At 50.5% G+C, this 12,853-nt stretch overlaps 1 protein-coding gene across 1 annotated transcript in view; it reads right to left on the bottom strand.

Annotated features, from left to right (window-relative positions):
• Positions 1 to 10,515: 10,515 nt before the first annotated feature.
• UTP11 (UTP11 small subunit processome component) overlaps positions 10,516 to 12,853 on the bottom strand; it is a 33,096-nt gene continuing 30,758 nt past the window's right edge. The window contains exons 7-8 of the mRNA XM_072885241.1: positions 11,448 to 11,558; positions 10,516 to 10,820 (exon numbers count right to left, since the gene is read on the bottom strand). Coding sequence (XP_072741342.1) covers positions 10,737 to 10,820; positions 11,448 to 11,558 — 195 coding nt within the window. The 3' untranslated portion in view covers positions 10,516 to 10,736. The remainder of the gene's footprint in view (positions 10,821 to 11,447; positions 11,559 to 12,853) is intronic.

Here is a 12,853-nt window from a genome sequence, read left to right as displayed (position 1 = left end):
TTTGTGTGGCCATGGCAAGTGTGGGCTGGAATACAGCTCGGGCTATTATCATGTAATGAACACAACAATTACTCTGTAAGGGGGGAAGAAAGGGTTAGGGCCAGATAGAGTCTTAAGAATAAAGGCTTGTTTGGGAGAATTATTCACTGGGTCCCTGCTGTAGGTGGACGGCAGCAGATTAGAAGGAAACATTATCTCTCAGGGCAAGTTCAGAAGGACAAATGAAGCCAAACTGGCACGGGCTGAGTATCTCAATACATTATTCTCTTTGCTCTACAAATCTGTGAGAACAAAGTGCTCAGTGTAAATGCTCACCAGGGCCTTTTTTTCCCCTGTAGGACCACAAAAGTTCACCATGAGATGAAGGGCCACGTGTTGGCTATTAGTCCACTACAAAGAGCATTTGAGTTTAGAATTTAGAGTCTCATAAAAACATTATTGTCTGCATCCTGGGACATTTGTTTGTTAGGGCAACACGGACTGAAAAAATGTGACCCTCTGCGCAGCTGTGTGCCTCACCGCTCTTGTCATCGCTGGCCCACCTAAGGGGCTACCTCAGGCCAGCCCCCCCAGCCTGGCTTCACCCTGCAGACAGCCCCGGCGCCCTCGCTGCCCCAGCGCCCCAGCCCTCAGCGCGAGTCCTGCACCCGGGGAGCCTCCCCGCCGAGCACGCACGTCCTGGCCTTCCTATCCCAGGCTCCTCTTCGCCGACCCGTCTCTGTCACGAGACTGCTCCAGCTCAGCTCCACGGGGAGCCCCGCGGGGCCGTGCAGTCCCGCTGGCACAAGCAGCTGAGCGGCTGGTGCTCTGCGCTGTGGGGGGCCAGAGCGAGCGTCAGCCAGGAGCAGCTCCCCGGACCAGAGGGACACCAACCGCCGGAGCAGCTCGCAGGAGAGACTGAGCTCATCCTTCCTTGGAGTCCTCCGGAAACGGGTCTGACACCTGCTTCTGGGAGAGATGCAATGGGAAGGCTGACCGGACTCGAAGCGGTCCCGCCTGGCCAGGGCCCCCTGGTCATCCACCACCTTTGCAGCGTTGGAAGGGAACAGGGAGGTTTGCATTGCCCTCAGGCATGTAATGCACATGCCCTCAGCAGGCATGTCATGCGCTTATAATCAAATCTCCTGCTTTGGGGCTATGTCCTGTCACCTCCAAAGGTGAAGAAGGATTTTTGCCCCAATGAACAGTTGGCCTGATGTATTTTGTTGGGGCAGGAGGTTGCACCTTACCCAGAGGCCTTTCGCGCTACGTGGAGCGAGGCACAGGACATCATGCACTATGGAGCAGTGCCCTGAAGCCTCCGTCAACGTTTCTGCCTATGCTCTGCTCACACACGTCTGTGGTTTATATGTTGACCAGGTTTGAGGCAAGGAAAAAGTTTACATCCAAGTGAAAAAGCCAAGGACCATAGCGGTCTTGCTTTCCTCTGCCCCAGGGGTCACGATTTTGCTCTTGGGAACACCCAGACATCTTTCCCCTCAGCACTTCTCTGCCATCACCGAAGCCCTGGGCAGGGGTGAACCTCCCGCTTGAGGCTGCTGTGGCTCGGCCTCCTCAGGACTGAAATGCCAAAACCCAGCTGGAGCTGCTGGACTCAGTTTTGGCGCTCTGAGTGAAATGCAGTGGATGGCAGCATGCAGGCGATCAGAACACAGGATCTGACAGTCCCTCCTGGACTTGCAGTCTGGAATCAACAAAATTATGGACAAACATTTGCAAGTACATCTATGACACTTTTGGGTTGTAAGCTGCTTGCTGCCTTCCTGGTTTAGAACGATTTTGACAAAAAGCATCCGTATGATCTTGATATAGTTAAGCCCATGGCCAGGCTTTATAAGATGCTTGGCAATCTATGGGACAGTTTTTAGAAGCATTTTGTATCGCATTTGGATTGTCTTCCAACTAACAAGATGATCAGCTTTGGGCTTAGTCAGTGCTGGGAGGAAGGTTTTAAGGACCGTCTCTCCTTTGCAGCAGGAGACGTGGGACTCAGCAGGGCCACTCCAGGTCTGCAGCTGCCCCAGGATGCTGCCGATGGTGCCGTGAGCTGCAGGCAGGCAAGCGAGCGCGGTTCAGAGCAATCGGCATTCCCCCCAGATCTGCTTGTCCTCCTGGCCTTCCAAGGCAGCCTGCATGCAGCAGCCACAGCTTCCTCCAACTGCACTACGAGAAGGAGCATGTGCTTTTAAAAGGCTAAAAAAAAGGTGGAATATATTATCTGTTCACAAAGTCAGTGTAAATATTAAAGAGCCTGTGAGGGGAAATGTCTCTGATGATGTCTTTTCAGGAGTGTGGGAGAAAAATCCATCCAAAGGCTCTATTGAGGGGTATGGCCAAAAGGCAGCAATGCTTTAAACTTGTTAAAAGCCACAGGTCAGCAGTCTTTCTGGGACTGCAATGGGAAGCAGCTGCCCACCTCTCCTCGGAGTCAGCTAAAAGGTCACTTCAGCAAATCCACAATTTAAATAAAAGAAAGTGAATCCCAGAGAGAGCCATTTGAAAATGAAAGGCATCAAATGTGAAGATGGATGTGGTACGTCCGGGTGGCAGAGGACCTGGAGAACTCTGGCTTAGAGAGTGCCTGTCTGTGCGGTGCAGGGAGAGGACGGGTACCCCGGGTGCTGCCCAGCGGTGCACCAGCGAGCGCCTGCCCTGCAGGGAGGGAACGGGAGCCTCCATCCCCGTCTGCGGGGCGCAGAGCAGCCTGGGCCCTGGGAGACCCTCCTGCCCTGTCCCACCAGCGCACTCAGGCTGAGGAATCTCATCTCTGCTGTCGTGGGCCGGTATCGCAGCCGGGCTGAAAGAGGCGTCTGCAGAGAGGCTGAGAACTGGGAGAGAGGTCTGGGTTTGGGGGACTCGTCTCCGGTGCTCCCGAGCTGTACCAGGGAAGAAGGACAGCAGATTATTAAAAACACCGAGGTGATACTTTGATTGATAAAAGCAAACAAAACAGTCCGCGGTGTTATGTAATGCAGCGCTGTTGAAACAGTGCAGGAAAGTTGCCTTGTGCCAATAAATCAGGCGGCAGCCACGGAGGAGCAGATGTGAATCACACCTTGCTTCATATGCCCTGCAGTGTTTTCACTTATTGTTCCAGTTTTAAAGATTAATGGCACTCAGAGATGAGTATTATCTACACTTCTATTTCATACTCGTTATCAGAAGGGCTTTTTTCAGCATAATTAGCATGGATCAAATTTTCCAAGTGGCTCGGCAGATGTGCTGCTGTACCTTGGCTGCCCAGGACGCCTGGGACATCCTGCTGCTGCCGCTGGGCACACTGGACTCCAACTCCCCACAGCACCCTGACCCTGTGCTGAGAGGAAAGCCAGGGCTGGGGCACCCAACCGGGGTACGGGGGGGCAGCCCCCCCGACCCATGCTGCTGCCTCGCTCACGCACTGCTCCAGGACACGCGTCCTCATCAGAGGGGCAACAAGGCAGGTGGCGAGTGGTCCCCTCTGCCCTGCCCAGCGAAGACAAGCAGCCTGGCGGAGACGGCTCCCAGGGAAGGATGCAGCAGCCCCACCGGCCCTGGCCGCAGGGAGCCAGGCTGCCCGCACCCTGCGCCCACAGTCCCAAAGCCAGGCGGCTGTGGTGGGCGCACAGAGGGCTGTGCCCTGTCTGCAGCCCCGCAGCCCCTGGGAGCCCGCTGCTCCGGCTGACCCAGCACAGGCTGGGCTCCAGCGGCGGAGCTGCCGACGCCAGCCACAGCAGAGCCGGTGGAGGCACAGCTCTGGGCCCTGCGCCAGGACATCCCTGTGGGTCCTGAGGCACGAGAGCTGGTGGCACATCTTGCCTTGGGTCTGAATAGGGTTTGTAGCCTTCAAACATGGAGAGAGAAAGGTCACTGCCATCTCCTCCGTCAAGCAGAGCTGCAGCTGCTGCATCCCAGAAACAAGGGTTTCCTGACCTGGGCTGCCAGGAACCCCCATGTTCTGACACAGCACCCCTGCGGAGCTGCAAGGGGCTGACGGCCTCTCTGTTTTCAAACAGGAGGAGAGAATGTTCTCGCTGCGGTGGGTGGACCAGGAGCAGGTGCTGGTACTCACCCACCCTCTGGCCGGCCCAATCGGCCAAGGCAGCAGAAGCCTTAAAGCCCCTGCCGTGGCACAGGCAGGGTGCAGGCAGATAGCTCTCCAGGCTGCTTTTTGTTATCTGGGCGCTGGTGCCGAGGTGCGCAACGAAGATTAGGGTATGGAGTATTTGATGCCTGGAGGGGTAAAGGAGGTGGGTTCCTTGTCCCGGGAGCCCAGCCTGGCTGTGGGGCAGGGGGGCTGGGAGAGGGTGGAGGAGGTGGTGGCTGGGGAAGGGAAGCCTGCTGGCACCTTCCACCTGGCCCATCGGGGACTGCCAGCGTGTGGTTAGGGTTCGTGCACGCTGTGCGTGCTGTGCCTCACGGGTAGGTGTGCGAGGGTTGCAGGGGCGTGGGTCGGTGTGTGCTGTGTCCGCCTGCATGCGGAGGTGTTGGCGGTGCATTGGGGCATCGGTGGGGAGCAGCTGGGCTGTGGGGTGCTTGTGTGGGGCTGCCTCTGGGCTGGAGAAGCCCCGGGAGCACAGTGCTGAGCTCCCTGCTACATACGATCAAGCCGTGATCGTTTCTATCATGAAGATAAACTGGCCATTGTTGCCAAAAATAAATGTTAGTGTTCCAAATCCACACTTCAATAGCACCAGCTCATTAGAGATGCATATCATTTGGCTCCAGTCCCACACCTTCCAGCTCGTTATAAATATGCAGTTGCTGCTGGCTCTACCCCAATCATCTCTGCAATCAGAGCTTTTAATTAGGTTAATTAAATTGTATCAAACCTCGCAGGGACGCAGTTCACTGATGCTGATGAGGCAGCCAAAACAGACCTTAACTCTAGCTCTAATGAAGGCCCTGCTGCCTGCTGCAGCTAATGACAATGCATAATAAATTAGAGCTTCCCTAGAAAGGTGCATCAGGGCTTGTGCTTCAGTAAATGATGATCTATATGCACTAACTTACTATTTCAGTCTTTAGGTCTGCCAAGCCGGGGACATCCTGGGAATATGTTCTCACTAAATAATGGGCTCCTACCTGCTCGAAGCAATGCTGTTCACCTTGGTTCTCTCAAGGCACTAAAAGCTTCCGGTATGTAACTGTAGAGATGGCAAAGCAAATATTTGCTGCTTTCACCTTGCACAGCACTTGGTCTGCTCTGGTGCCTGGCTTCTCCCAACAGAGGCAGCAGCAGGTATTTATTTATTTGAAACCCTCTGTAATGCAATTTGGGCAGGAACATTCTGTTTGGAGGGAAATGGAGGGCTGTGTCCACGTGCGTGGCAGTGGGAATGGGGATGATACCCTGTGCCCAGGCTGTTTGCAGCCCCTGTGCTGCTCCCAGCCAGGTAGGGAAAGGTCTGGGTGGCCAAGGAGCCTGTAGAAAAGAGAGGTTTAGGGCAGCCATGTTGAGCAGCAATTAGTCATTCCTGATTTACATCCTGCTCTTTCAACTCCCTGCTGTGCCGCTGCTTAGGCTTGAGTGGAGGAACTCCACCACCCGTTTCTCCTTGGTGCCCTTGGGCAAGTCACCTTAGCTGAACCTCGCTGTAAGGACATCAGGGTCTTAGTGGCAGTGAGAGCCAGGGCAGCGGGTCCTGCCAGTTGGAGATGCCTGTGATCCCACGCCTGGACCACCGTCCTGCCGGCAACCCTGGGACAGCAGCATCCGGACGGCGAGCGGGGGCTGCTGGGACTCTGGGCTGTCCGACCGCTGGGCTCACGGTGAGTGGACTCGTAACGCGCAGTACAGCACCTGCAGGCACGGGCAGTGGGATGGGTGGGGTCAAAGCCTCCCAGCTCTGCTCTGCTGAAAGAAAACGGTGAGGAGGCTGTGGGGCTTCCAAGTGTCCCTCCGGCTGCCGCAGCGCACAGCTGCTGGTGCAGACCCGGCAGTGGCTGCCCATGGGGGGCTGCGTGGCCTCCCCCGGCATGTCAGCTTCTGTTGCCGTGCCCCAGGGACGGGGTGAGAGATCCCACTGTGCTGGTCTCCAGTCTGGTTCAGGCTCAGAAAATGGGGCCTACAGGAAACCACCCGTGAAGCCTAAGGGCTGGTGATGGTTCTCCTGCTAGTAATATATTGTTGCAGTTGCCTAGAGATAATCCTGCAAGCGTTTTAATGTAACCTGCTATTAACTTTTATAGACAGTCATTATCAATTGAGTTCTTCAGCTTGAACAAGGAATTACATGAAATTATTATACGGCACAATATTATTCTGAGTCATCTGAAACCTGAGCTGTGAATCTGTGGGGTATTTTGCTATCTGTACCTTGCAAGCTGCAGGGAATCTCCTTGCTAAAGAACCTGTTGGTTCAGCCTTTGATACTATAATTATCACAAGCAGAAAATAGCTGTGGGCTGTTTTTCTCTGTCCTTCCCCACAAGGGCCCAGCTAGAGGATGGCAGATCCCACCAAGGTCTCACTTCAACTCTTGCACTGCGGTCGAGTGGGCTGGGTGTTTTGTTCAGTTATAAGGTTTTGACTCTTCCCAGACCCTTGCAGAAACATTTCAGTGCTTTAGGATGAGGAAACTAAGCTAAGGACTTTGGGAGTCAAACCAAGAGCAAGGTCTGAGAGGTGAACTGAAGGGAAGGGTTTGGCCCTTTGCCATGTGCCCTGCGGGGAGCTGTGACTGACCCACAAGGACACAGCCCCGCACCAGAGCCGTCTACTGCCATACAGTGGCAACCATGTCCTAGAAGCCTAGAGACAAACCATGTTCTTCCTTAAACATCTCTTAGAGATAGAGGCTTTTCCAGAACCCCCTGGAAAACATCATTTCCAGCCCAAATTTGTTCCTGGGCAGCTCATTCACAGTTCTGTCTGTGCCAGGACTTTTCTCTGCCGTAAGTATTTTCATGCTGTTTGCTGTCTGTAAGCTTTTTAAGGCACTTGTACAGCCTTTATCTTGCTAGGCTGAACAAGCCAAGTCCTAGTCCTGTTTGTAAGACAGTCTCAATTCCCTTCTGCATCTTAGAGGCTCTTTCATCTGTCCCGTTGTGAACTGTCTTTCTTTAATCCTGGTGCCCTGCATGTGGTGTTCCAGATGAAGTCTCATGACAGTCCTGTAATACTTCCAGTATTGCCTCCCTGTTATATTGGGTTTTTTCCTCTGGCAGCCTGAAGTCATTCTGTGATTGCACCCACAAATTCTGCTTTTTATTTTTTTAAATGTGGAATTAGCATTAACAAGTATTTGTGCAAGTGCACACAGATAGCTGCTATATGAATAGGCACCTGACTTCCCTATTAAAGGTTAATTGTGAAGCTCAGGGGAGAGTCCAATGCTCTTCATAAAACCCTCCTTGTCCTTGTTTATTGCCTCAAATCTTTAATTGTTTTGGAGTGTGATGTTGGATGTGGGAAGCTGTTTTCAGATAGCTCCTGTCCAGCTTCTTTCAAGACAGGAAATGGGACTGGGGATCTTCCTGAGAAATGGCCAAACAGAACCTGGGCACCATTTTTGCTCCCCACACTTTCAAAAATGCACAGGCTTGTCTGCCAAGGAAAATCAAAACAGATTCTCCCTTCCAGCAGGCAGCCCATTTCCCATTCATCTGCGCTGTAGGGAGCCAGGTCTTGGCACCAAAAGATAGTGTTTAACCTGTGATGGTATTTTCAGCATTAACTGCTTGAATGCTTCTCTCGACACTGAGCCACAGTAATACTGCGAAACACAACGATGGATGTTGGTCAGATAAAAGGACTTTGGTTTTGCTCTTTGAGGTGATGCAATTTTTTTTTTTTTTTGCAGAGATCCCAAGAGCCGTTGGGATCTCTGCAGGGCAGTAGGTGTGAGTCAGCCCTCTCTGCTAAGGTGGAAGTTCAGTGATCAGCACCCACCAAATCCCTGAAGGTTGCAGGCAGGAGTAGGTGAAACGTGTTTATGCATGAGAGCTGGCACCTCCTTTCAGTCTGTTGCGGCCACAAGATGATAAACCACTCCACAGCCAACTGGATTTGTACCTAGGCTTTTGTGGTCAGGGTCCAGCAAGAAGTCTGCTGGATGTAACAGTGGATGTACCACGGACGTAACAGTGCTCCGGTTTCCCTTTTCTAAGACTGTCATGTTTTCCCAGGGAAAAGTAACTTGGAACAGGCCCTGCTTTTGCTCCTTATATCCTGTACAGCGAACATGAAACTGTTGTGTCTTCACTGACAGCTTGCAGCTCCTGCGTGCCAGCAGACAGATGAGAACTACCACCAGGAGAATAAGCGGTATGGCACTCGACCTGTAATTTTCCATGGTGAGAGCACTGACCGCTCAAAGCCTCCCAGCTACCTGCTGCATCCCATAACATCTTGCTGCTTTACTGGGAAGAGATGGCTCTCTGCCAGGGATGAGGTCACTTGCGCCCATTGCAACACTTGATCTACCAATGGGACCGGAGGCGCGCCGGGCATTTCGAGCATCAGGCTAATTAGCTGTTCTCGTTCAGGTTGTTACTTTTCAGCTCCTGCCAGACAGTCATTTCTTTAGGGTCTTCCAATGGAATTGCTGGTTTTCTTTCCCATCCTTTCCAGTAACTCTCTTGATGCAGGTAAAATTAACCAGGGATAAGGATCAAATATTTATCCCTTTAAATCTCAATCTAAAAGATTTCACTTCAAAGACACCCAGCCAGTGTAGTGGGGACCTCGACATGCGTTTTCAAAACGATTAAAAGGTCCCCCAAACCAGAGGTGAACTTGACAGTTGCCTTAAAATCTAGCTGGCTTTTCATTCCTCTCGCTTTTTGTAGTTTGCTGAATATTGCCAACTTAAGCTTCCACAGTCAATGAACTATGCTTACAAAATCTTCAGGTTCTATTCAAAACAATCATGAAGGAAACGCAGCCCGCTCTCCTGGCGCGGGCTGCGTGGCCTCGAAGGCCGGAGCCCGGGCAAGAGCGGAACGCGATACTCTCTTCTTAGCCGAGCTGCGGGAACGCGGAGTTCCAGGCAGCCGCCGGCCCAGGGCAGGACTCGCAGCGCGGCTTCGAGCGCGGAGCTCGCTCTCCCGGACGCGCCGCCCACGGCCGAGCCCGCCGGAGAAGCGCCCTGGGCAGCACCGGCCCAACGCTCTCCCTGGCAGGCCGGGACGCCGGGGGCCGGGCTCACGGGAGCCGCGGGCGCCCCGGGCCCCGGCCCCGCTCCCGGGCCCCGGCCCCGCTCCGGCCGCGGGGCGCTGCTGCCCCCTGGCGGCCGGGCGCGGCCAGCGGCCTCCCGGAGGACCGGGGTCCCGCCGCCGCCGCCTCTTGCCGTCTCTGCCAGCGGCGGGGAAGCGACTTTCACGGGAAAAGGCGCCGCACCTTCCAGTCGCGCGTTTTCCTGTGAGGAAGGGAAAGGAGACGCTTTCTCCCACGCAGCGTGTTTACTTTTCCCTCCCGGTCGCCTGGCGCGGGGGGTCCTAGCGTGCCGCTAACGGCGCCACCGCAAAACTTCACCTCCTGCGCGAGAGCATCTTAACTGCTTTTAAGAGCAAAGCATAGTGCCTCCCTTCGTCCTTCCCAGACAGAAATCCACCCCACAGTCGTTGCCAACTTGGGAATCTTTGCCATGGCAGAAGCAACGTCTGAAGCTGCGTTTGAGCACGTAGAAAAGCTGCGTTTCATCTAAGAGAAGTCAGGAAAACTCCCCAAGTGGGAAGAGCTTGAGAAGAGCATCTGGTTTTTTTACCATCTTGCATAGGCATGTGCTTATTATTGGCAGACAGCACAAGAGAGACAGATAGATAAGAAAAGGAATGTTTACGCCCAGGCTCTCTTAACTTGCCTGAACTGCTCCGGGACATCTAGGATGTGTCTTCATTGTTCTCAGTTGAAACCCCCTTCCAACCACCAACACTGCAACAAGCAGGATATAAACAAAGAGGACAAACTTCTGTCCCACGGTTGGCTTCTGTATTGACTCTCCCTACACACAAATTTCGGTATCATCGCCTCTGTTCGAACTTGGTAGGCAACACTGGAAATTCCGTGTGGCGCGGGCACTACCCCATGGTACGGTAGAAGACAGAATAAGCACAAGCAGCTCCTCAGCTATGGCAATTACTCATAAAGGTCGAGTTTTTCTTCCTTTCTATCCCGTGGAAGAAACAATTCCCTGCTTCTAGCACCATTCCAGAATAGTCTTTGGCTGATACAGTGCCTGAATTCAGCAATGCGCCCTTAGCAATGCCTTTCACCTCCTATGTTTTAAAGTAAGTGAAATACTTTGTGCAGATAAAGCAGAATGGGAAAGTTAGAGGGATTTGGGGGTGGGAGGGCAAGTGATTAGAAAGATGATAACTCAACTTTAACCTGCTTGAAAAGACAGCTAAAAAAGCTGACCTGAAATCTCTTACGGTTTTGGACATGTCGTGGTCACCGGCCACAGAGCTCAACGTAACAACCGCAGAGCACCTTTTCTGTCTGTGTGCAACCCATCTCCCAGCCTCTTAATTTTGACCTTGACTATTCAAGGATTGTTTATGATGTGTATTACTAAGACATTCAGGCACCTCTTGTGGCTTCCCACTGTAAATACTAAGAGAACAAACTCTCTGATTTATTAATCAATTAATTAGATACAATATATTTATGGCTACCGCAGGCCCACAGTAATTTGTTTTAACAAAGTGCTAGGCTGCAGTGAAAAAACAAATTGATACGGTGCATCAGTTCTTCCTAAGGAGAACCCTCTTTCTTTTGAAGCAAAGACGGTAACAATTATTTAATGGAATGGCTAACGTTTCCGCTGAAATTTGAATTTGTAAATAGCTGGACCACTTGTTGTCTCTTTCTTCACCTTTACTTTATGAGTTTTGTCCTGGAAAAGAGAACAGGAAAAAAAATATTTGCTGGCATGTAAGAAGAAGGAAAAAAAAAACCCAAACAATAACAACCCACTCATATAAATAAGAAAGTCCCTGTCTGGGACTAACAAGGCATTGGTGAAAAACGGTCACTTTTAGGTGGGAATTATATTTCCGTCTGCTCTTTCGGCCTTCAGGTTCTCAGGCCCAATCTGTGTTGTTCACGAGCACCAGTGAATGGTGAGTCCCATTGAGACAAGTAATTTTTTGGTCGTTGGGATTTTGAAGATCTTCTTGTAACCTACAGAAATGGTTCCTTGCCTCTGCTACTTGAAAGTATTAATTTAGTACTTGAGAGATGGCAACAGTACTTTAGAAAAGACTTGTGAGCACCATTTCAAAGTTGAGTCTTTGTCCTTGCTGACCTGATAAGACTTGGACTAGCAGATACAATTTACTAGCCGTGGCACAACTGGAATGCTTCGTGTCCTCGCTTTTTCCATATTAATAGAGGATTACTTATTTTTGGGAGTTATCTGGAAGTGTCAGTATAAAATCAGAGTGAAGAAACACATACATACAAAACTAGACCTAGTGACCTTAACGAAACAGATTCAAAGAACAAGAACTAAATCCCTCACCAAGAGATCTTTACGTGTCTGGATTTTCTGTGCAACAACAAACATGGCCTTTTCTCTTTCAATGCGCTGCTTCAGGAGGTCATACTGATTCTTCCTTTGCTGGGATAATTTCTGGAGAAAAAAAAAAAGGGCATTTTTAAGACAGAGAGAGGAACAAGACGCTATGGTCTATAACTGACCTATTCTGAGGCACTTGGACCTTACAAACATTTTTTACATGTTTAAATCATAATCGTCTTAAAGAACGCTGCTTCAATTCTGTAGCTAGATTCCAGAGAACCGACTCAACCAACCAAATCAACTTCTTGATTCTCATACTAGAGGTTTTCTAGTTAGGACTAATTCTTTGTGCTTGTTTTAATCTCCTAAATTCAAACATAAAAAAACAAACATCATCTAACCTAGTTTAGATGCTGCGTAACCTTGTCCAGTAAGTGGCTGGAATTTCATTTTTCTAAATCCTCTGAATTTCAATGTTGAGTGCAAGATAACATTTAACTCCCTAACGAAAATCCAGGGTTGGTTTTTTTTTTTTTTGGGGGGGGGGGGGGGGGAGACCAGAGACCAATTCCTGAAGTGCTTAGAAATTGTGCAGAGGCCTCCCAAAATGCAACTTGTTTGGTCACGTTTACCTACTAAGAGCGGATGGCTTTCCCAGCACAAAAATGGTATTACTGCAGATGTGATTTAAGTAATTAAATTAAGGAGAACAGATCCCAACATGCTTAAAATATGACTCAGACATTTAGAGGAGAAAACTTGTCAGTCTACAACTTGTCCAACTGCTTTACTGGCAAGCCAAACTGAGACAGCTGGCAAGAAGAAAGGGACCACAGGGTGTTTGTTATCTGACTTCTGATTCAGAAAACAACAGGTTACAAATTTACCAATCGACAATTTTAGACAACTTTATTTTTTACCTTACACATACCACCTCAAGCTTATAGGACTGCCCAATATATCTAAACTAATTAAGCGGAATTTACAGTGTTAAAGCTGAGTGTCGCTACTTTTAGGACTGAAGTGCTGTGATATTAAAACATCAGAATCAAACTTGATTGCGTAAGCAATTCATCCTGAAGGATCATGAAACACTTCAAATTAGGAAAGCCAATACATGAGATGATAGCTTAAGTGTCTTTAAGAAGATAAGGGGGAAGACAAATCCTGAATCTCAAGCCACTTCAGGCTCAAAACCTAACTGAAAAATACCATGAGATCAGAAACCCAACAACAGATGCATCTATGTTGGAATAAGCTGCTTCACATCCCTATTCAGGGGTGCAAGGGTTTTTGGGGAGGTATGAGGGGAGACTTAACAGTGGATGCTACAAAAATCACATTTAAAACTGAAGCAATCTAATGAAAAGATAGTCCCATGGGTGTATGTCGTGTAATGGAGGAGA

Source organism: Ciconia boyciana, chromosome 21, assembly GCF_034638445.1.
Source record: "Ciconia boyciana chromosome 21, ASM3463844v1, whole genome shotgun sequence".
In the NCBI taxonomy this organism is placed as follows: domain Eukaryota; kingdom Metazoa; phylum Chordata; class Aves; order Ciconiiformes; family Ciconiidae; genus Ciconia; species Ciconia boyciana.
The sequence above is the reverse complement of the archived record's forward strand: the minus strand, read 5'-3'. Positions and strand labels throughout refer to the sequence as shown.